Source organism: Populus alba, chromosome 14, assembly GCF_005239225.2.
Source record: "Populus alba chromosome 14, ASM523922v2, whole genome shotgun sequence".
In the NCBI taxonomy this organism is placed as follows: Eukaryota; Viridiplantae; Streptophyta; class Magnoliopsida; order Malpighiales; family Salicaceae; genus Populus; species Populus alba.
Genome location: NC_133297.1, coordinates 1,700,202 through 1,707,657, shown reverse-complemented (window position 1 = coordinate 1,707,657; position 7,456 = coordinate 1,700,202). Strand labels below are relative to the sequence as shown.

Below are 7,456 nucleotides of genomic sequence, written 5' to 3'. Positions count from 1 at the left end.
TATATAAAGATGAAATTAAACAGAAATTGCATGTGACCCATGAGCCTTCCGACTTCCAGGCATAATTATCATACCGATCATTGGTGAACCCAATTCAATTTTAAAAAAATATTAATTTAAAAAAAAATTAAAATTTTTAATAACATTCCGAAACTCAATACCAATCACACCCTTAAAAGTCAAGCTGGGCCTGCCTACCGCCCCTCGGTGGAATCATGAAGACCACATAAACGACAATCCAATCCTCTTTTCAGGTACTCGAGGGCTTTTACAAATCTAATCCTCAACATCTTGTCTCTTACAATCAGGCCATGGTAAAATTGACAAAAGGCATGGGCAGTGGCAGACATTTATGGCTCTGTCTGTTTATGGCTTTATGCTTCTCCCTCCAATCAAAAAGAAAAAACTATCATCACTCTCTTTTCTCATCTTGTCCAAACACAGATTTGTAGCTCTTGCAAGCTCAGAGATCAAGGCGCAATCCTTCCACTACTCCTCATTTGGACATAAACATTAAATCTAGCAAAAATGTGAAACAACACTTCTCATTACAACAAGCTTACATACACGGTACAGATCTAGTTAGTCATAACCCATATCAAACACAACAAAAAACCAAACCAAAACCCAAAAAAATAAAAACACCGAATTCAAATTTGGACAAAAACAAGATAAAAAAAAAAGATTAACAAGACACTCTCTTGTATAAATTACATAAATTAACTCTAATTCACCTTCCTCTGTTACTAAAATTCATCTTCTCATAATACCGAATTGAAAGCAAAGACAGAGACAGATGCACCTCATCCTTGCCCCACCTAGCCGGTGGCTTGTTCCCAATTATCTTCGGGAACGGGTTCCAGGCGGAAGGAGAGGAAGAAGAAGAGGGTGCAGGAGTTGAGTGTGGTTTTGACAGGGGCCAGAGATACTGAGAGTGAAGTCGACGAAACCCACCAAGAGCTAAAACAACAGATCTCAGTTGTTGATTACCACAGCCCATATTAGCCCAGTGATTGGTACAGATCAGCTCCCATAACCTCTCGTCCTGTACTGTCCTGTGCCACTGCTTGCTCACACAGGATGCCCTCCCTAAAGTCCTCGCGTCTACATGCTTCAACACCTCGAAAAGTAAATTATCGTCTAAATTCAGAAACCCAGTTCCTGTATTGGTTTCGGATTCTATTTCTTCCTTGATTTCTCCTTCTTCTTGGTGCCTTTTCTTCTTCATTTTTATGTCGGTTTTGCTGTGGTTTTCGGGTCCGGTGTCCAGTGGGCGCTTCATGGAGAGATGAATGAGAGGAAGAGGGAGGAGGGAGAGGGTTAGATAAAGGAAATAACGGAGGAGGTAGAGACGAGATGATGGACCTAATGGGGCCTGGTCTTGGTTGCTATCGAAGAGGACAAGAAGGTGAGTTGATGCTGTTTTTTATTTATTTATTATTATCATCTGTGTATGTAATTGACGAATTTGTCCTATTTTGCGTTTATTTTAGTAATTTTGTTATCTGTATTACGGTGCGTTTTGTTTCTACTTTTACTTTCTACTTTCTTGTTTCTTTTTTCTTTTTATCATGCTGCTTTGGTGTCAAACTTGAAAATATTGTCAAATCTGTAAAAGGATTTTCAAGGGTCATCTTCAAACTCTTTTGAAACCTGGATTACAAATAATAATAATAATAAAAAAAAAATTATGATTTATAGCTTTTCTCAAATTTTCTTTTTAAAATTATATCAATAAAAACTCTCATGATTCTAAACACATATTTTTAAGTCTTTAGTTTTTTAGATGATCATGTAATAAGTCAGATTAGAATTAACAATTGTGATTAGAATAATGAGTTTCATTATAAATTCTTTTTTAAAACTTTAATTTGAAAAAATTATAATTTATATATATATTTTTTTAAAAATTACAACCATAAAAATACACATATACTTATACTTGGAGTCTTCAAATTTTTTTTTCAAGTCAACCTATAATTCAAGTTAGTTGGATTTGTTAATTATTTTTCCCGTGTTTCCCCCTTTTTTGTTGGTATGGACATGATTTTCTCAAAGGACCAGAGAAGGAATATAACAAAGGAAATGGGTAAGAGAAGAAACAAACTAAGATTGTCAATTCTATTCTATTTTTTATTAGAATGGTTGATATATTTTTGTTATAATTTAAAAAAAAAAAATTATAAGAAATTTTATCTCGTTCAGAATCTTGGCCAACTCCAAAAATTCCATCTAAATTCCTGCCTTATGTTCTAGCCAAATAATGTTTTTTTTGCTTTAAAAAAAATTAATATTTTCTAATTTTACGATATCAATTATATCTTTCAATCCGACTATTAAATTAAGTTGAAATTTTACAAGAAATCTCATGATATATTTTTATATCTCATGTTAAAATCTTAAGATAATTAAAATCCAGAAAAAGCTTTATAAAACTGTTGTTGATGATAGAAGGACACAAATATAGAAAATAACTCATTTACTCATTAAATGTATTTTTGTAATTTTTTCTAAATTCATGATTTTATTTAGAAATTTCATTTTATTGTCTTTTTTTTTTAGATTAATTTTTTCTAAATTTTATCATTCAATAATGAATTTATTGGGAATTGAGCTTTATAATTTGTTTTAATTTGTTTTATTCGGAGTTATCATGATCTCATTACTTGGGTCATGGATTTAAAAGGTTAACTCGAGTTGATTTAATATGTTGTCGTCTCAATATTTTTTTAAAAAAAATATTGTGTTTGGATTTTTTATAGTCAAACTGTATTTTTTACTGGTTGTCCAAGTTTGTTTTTTAGACTCATCAAGTCAATTAAATTATATCGGTTCAACTCTTATTTTCTGCATGTGTTTGAAGTTTAAATTGTATAATTTCAAATAGATTTCAACTCCTTTTTTTTTATGTGATTGAAATTTGAATAGCATAATTTCAAGTTAGTTTATTTTAAATTTAAATTTAAATTATATTTGGTAATCTAATATTTTAAATTATATACAAGAATAGTAAATAGCATGCTAAAAGACTTCAAAACTAAAACATATCATTACAATCAAGAGAGAACATAATTACAACCAGCAGAACAGAATTGACAATTCTTATTTGAAACTAAAATGAGATTTTTTTTAAATCTATGGAACCATGCTTGAAACCACTTGGGTATTGCACGTACGCACATGATTCTCCCAAAGGGCCAGTGAAGGAATATAATAAAGGAAATGGGTAAGAGGAGAAAATAATCAGTGTTTTTAATCCATTTATTTTATTAGAGATATCAAAATGTTAGAAATTCTTATGAAACAGTGAAAATAAATTTCAATAATCTAAAGTCCAAGCAAAAATCATGTACGAAATGAAAAACTCTTTGAGACCACAAAATCATGACTTTTACACGTCTTTTTATCCAAAAAGGCTTTCAGAAACCGAATGGATTGAGTCTTCTTCTACTTTCTTTTTATGAACCAATTGGCTGGCTTGATTTGCGCATAGATTCATGGAGCATCAAAGCACACACAGAGCCTTCATTGGCTGCTCGGGAAAACTAGCAAAAGCTTTCAAGTCTTCGAAACAGGAAAAAAAGAAAGAAAAACGAGGATAAAGGAAGAGAGCAAATTCAGTGGTAGAGAAAAGAGCTTCTTCTACCTTTTTCCCCCTTAGCTTTCTAAATTGTTGTTTTGCTACAATTATTCCAAACAATATTTTGAGAATCTGGTTTGAAAGTGAGGTTTTTGGCACGACCCACCGGATCCATACGTTGGCTGCTCCATGAGCTCTCTCTTTTTTTTCTACACCCTATTTAATTCCAAAGTGGATTAGCGATGGCCCTTGACCATAAGCATAACCATGTGATTATCAAGTTGGCATGGTTGAAGTGATTCTAAGAATCCAAAGTTCTCACACGCAAGGTCAAGACAATTCTTATAATCAATAAGGCACGCAATTGCATTAAAATTACATTTTGGGTTTGTTTTGTGTACGGTAGCTTTTGTGGTTGTGATTTAATTTTTTTTTTTTTAAATTATAATTTTTCTCTAACCCAAGATTTTACTATAATTTAAGATGAAAGACATATTTAAACAATAAAAAACAGACAAAATTATGACCAATTAAAATTATCTCGAACCACAAAATAAAAACAAAATCTTTTATCTCAATGGGATTTGCTATGGTATTAATAAAACTTTATCAAAAAGTGTCATGAATAATAGAATAATCTGGTTCTTAAATTAGAAAACAAGCATATATTAATATAAAATCATTCTGGCAGCAAATAGGAAGAGTTAGGTAATGGTGTCATGAAGATGATGTGAAGCCAAAAACTGACGTGTACAAGTATTTCATCATGAAGGAATGCTTCCAAATGCCAAATATCAATGATAGATCAATCGGCATCAGCCACCCTGGAGCACGGTCTCGAACGAAGTTGCTTCAGGATTAGCATCCTAAAACCTTGCAATTTGGAATTTGATTAGTGAGTAGAACCAAGTCTTTGAAACCTTGAACACAACTTTTCACATAAAAATCAGAATTTTCTCTAAGGGAGTGGGTAGGGTTGTAAAACAAACCAAATTACTTGAATCCAATTCGAAATCAACTGGATAACATACTTGTTTCAGCTAGCAAATCAATGGATAAATATATCTTTAATATGTTAAATTAAAAAATCAAGACTAAAAAGATTAAAGTATGATACCTAGTAAAATCTTAAATCCAAATGAATGAACCTGGCTTTGCTTCAAAGTCCAATACCTTTGAATTCATATACTTACTAAACTCAAATACTATGAATTTAACAAAACACCAAACTCAAGATCATTGAGTTTAGTTATGTGCTAAGCTCAGGTACATTTAAATCTAATAAGATATCAGACTTAATTGTTTTATCAATTTTTTTTTTTTTTTTAGATTCGAGGAAACCCCACCCTCTGGAAATCGCACTTTGTGGGCCCAGATAAGTGAGTAAAATCCCGGCTGTCCCAGGCTCTTACAAAAAGTGCACGTCCTGACTCGAACTCAAGACCTGCTGTGCAGATCTCAAGCTCTTTGCCACCACGCTACACTCCATAAGGACTAATTGTTTTATCAAGCTACACACTAAACTTAAATATATATAAATCTAGTAAGATATCAAATTAAATACCCTTAGATTTAACTATATACTAAACCTGATTGCATATAAGTCTCGACAAAATGTTAAGCCTAATTTTCTTAAGTTCATCCTACACGCTAAACCCTATTACACATGGATTTGACAACTGAATTCGACTTGATAACATACTTTTCTTAGTTAGCAAATCAATGGATAAATATATCTTTAATGTGTTAAATCAAAAAAACTAGAATTAAAAGGGTTAAAGCATGATAGTAACATGATGTATTTAGGTTTGGTAGAATCTTAAACCCAAATGAAATGAAACTTGGCTTTGTTTTTAGGTTCAATATTTTTGGATTTAGATATTTATTAAATTTAAATACATATAAGTTACTTATATAAGATACCAAATTTAATATTATTAAGTTTAGTTACATGTCAAACTTAAATGTACTTAAATCTAATAAGATATCAGATTTAATTGTTTTATCAGCTATACAATAAACTTAAATATATATAAATCTAGAAAGATATCAAATTAAATACCGTTAGATTTAATTATATACTTAACCTGATTACATTTAAGTCTCGACAAAATATTAAACCTAATTTTTTTAAGTTCATTCTCCACGCTAAACCCTATTACACATCGATTTGACAACCACTCTCCTGGCAACCATTCTCTTATGTGTGGATGTGTACGCGCGTTATGTATCAACAACATGTCATTTCTTGGCCCATAGACAAACTTACCTGGACTGAATGTATTTGGGCAATTCACAGGCCGTGCCAGGCTGCCCTTGTCCCTACACAAGGTCTTAGTCTGCCACAATAAAATTTTTAATTTCTTTTACAAGGTCTTAACGATAAAATTTTAAAAATAAATTTAGAATAATACCCACTATGATTTTACTGGTGGGAGCATAGTTATAATTTTTTTTTTTAAATAATCCTGAGGTCTATTTAGAATTTTTATCAGATTAAGCTGGATTAACATCTTAACCTATTTTTCTTTCAATCCAAATTAATCGAGGTTCAAGATCAATAAATGCTAGATTTATCTGTCAAATCATCTGGGTTTTATAACTATATGTATAAGATAGTTAAAAGATGCCCGACCGTTCCCGGTGGTTATAGGAGCATCGTCACCCTTGCTTAATCCTTTTAAATTAAAAGCCGAAGTGGCGAGACGAAGTCAAATGTAGCCTGCCCAATATTTCTTGCAACTTGATTCTTGCAATGGCAAAGTCAAATGAACATCCCATCTTTCATTCCATCACTGCCCAATATCGTAGAGCAACACTATTTTGTTTGATTCGAGTTCTTCGATTTTTTGGTCATATACAACATTTTCTTTCTCGTTGAATGGAATACCCTTTTAAAAAAAGTTAGCCATTCCTTCCATTGCCTGAAAATCAAAATGGAATCCTCTAAATGACAACGTTTTTCCTCTTCTTATCCTCACTAATCTTCTTTTTACGTTTCATATTTCCACCCATCTTGAACTCTCATCAAATTAGATCGAGCCTCACTCTCTTTCTCTTCCTTCATCAAAAAATTTGAATGTGAGCACACTTTTCTCCTTTCACTTAGAACTCTTTCTCCTCCTCCTCCTCCTCCTCCTTCTTGTGTATGTTCATGGATATGCGAATATGTAATTGTAGGATGTGGTCGATTTAGTGATCTGAATTCTGGCATAATGATGAGTGGTTTCTTCTTTAGCTTTTGCCTCTTTCTATCAATAAGGGTTGCTAAAATAATATCCTAACCTCGGAATTTTCTTTAATCAAATCTTAATCACAACTGATGATCAAGTTTATGTTATTTTAGCCTTTAACCTTTGGTATGGAATACTGATTTTTATGATCTCAACTATGCATAACATTGTTTTTGGTATCACGAAATGATTCTTTTTATGAAAATATTATTCTGTTTTTTATTATTTTTTAATTTACGGTTCTTTTTTTTTTTTTTTTTTATCTACCGATCATGTTCTAATTCTCATCATTGATTTTAAATTTAATGGCTTCAATTAGGTAAAAATAAAATAAAAAATATCAAACATTTAAGTTATTGTTATTTCTATATTTTTACATCATATCATAACCATTTGATTTAAATAAAATAATTTAGATATAATAAATATGACTATCATATTCTAAAAAATCTCAATCCACAATGGCTGGCTGACGGTCGATTACTAGCGATTCTAGCTCTATGCAGGCGACTTGCATCTTGCAATCTGAGTTGAGGATGGGTTTTTGGAGTTAGCTCGCCCTTCTTCAATGCAATCACAAACAGATCATAGTATTAGGTTCAAACTTTTCTAGTCGAATACGTGATAACTAGGAAGACCATAC

At 31.6% G+C, this 7,456-nt stretch overlaps 1 protein-coding gene across 1 annotated transcript; it reads right to left on the bottom strand.

Moving 5' to 3' along the window:
- Positions 1–520: 520 nt before the first annotated feature.
- On the bottom strand, positions 521–1,384 carry LOC118036400 (F-box protein GID2). Its single transcript, XM_035042081.2, has one exon. It carries the CDS (start codon positions 1,280–1,282, stop codon positions 731–733), a length of 552 nt encoding a protein of 183 aa, XP_034897972.1. The 5' UTR covers positions 1,283–1,384; the 3' UTR covers positions 521–730.
- Between the last annotated feature and the right edge of the window lie 6,072 nt (positions 1,385–7,456).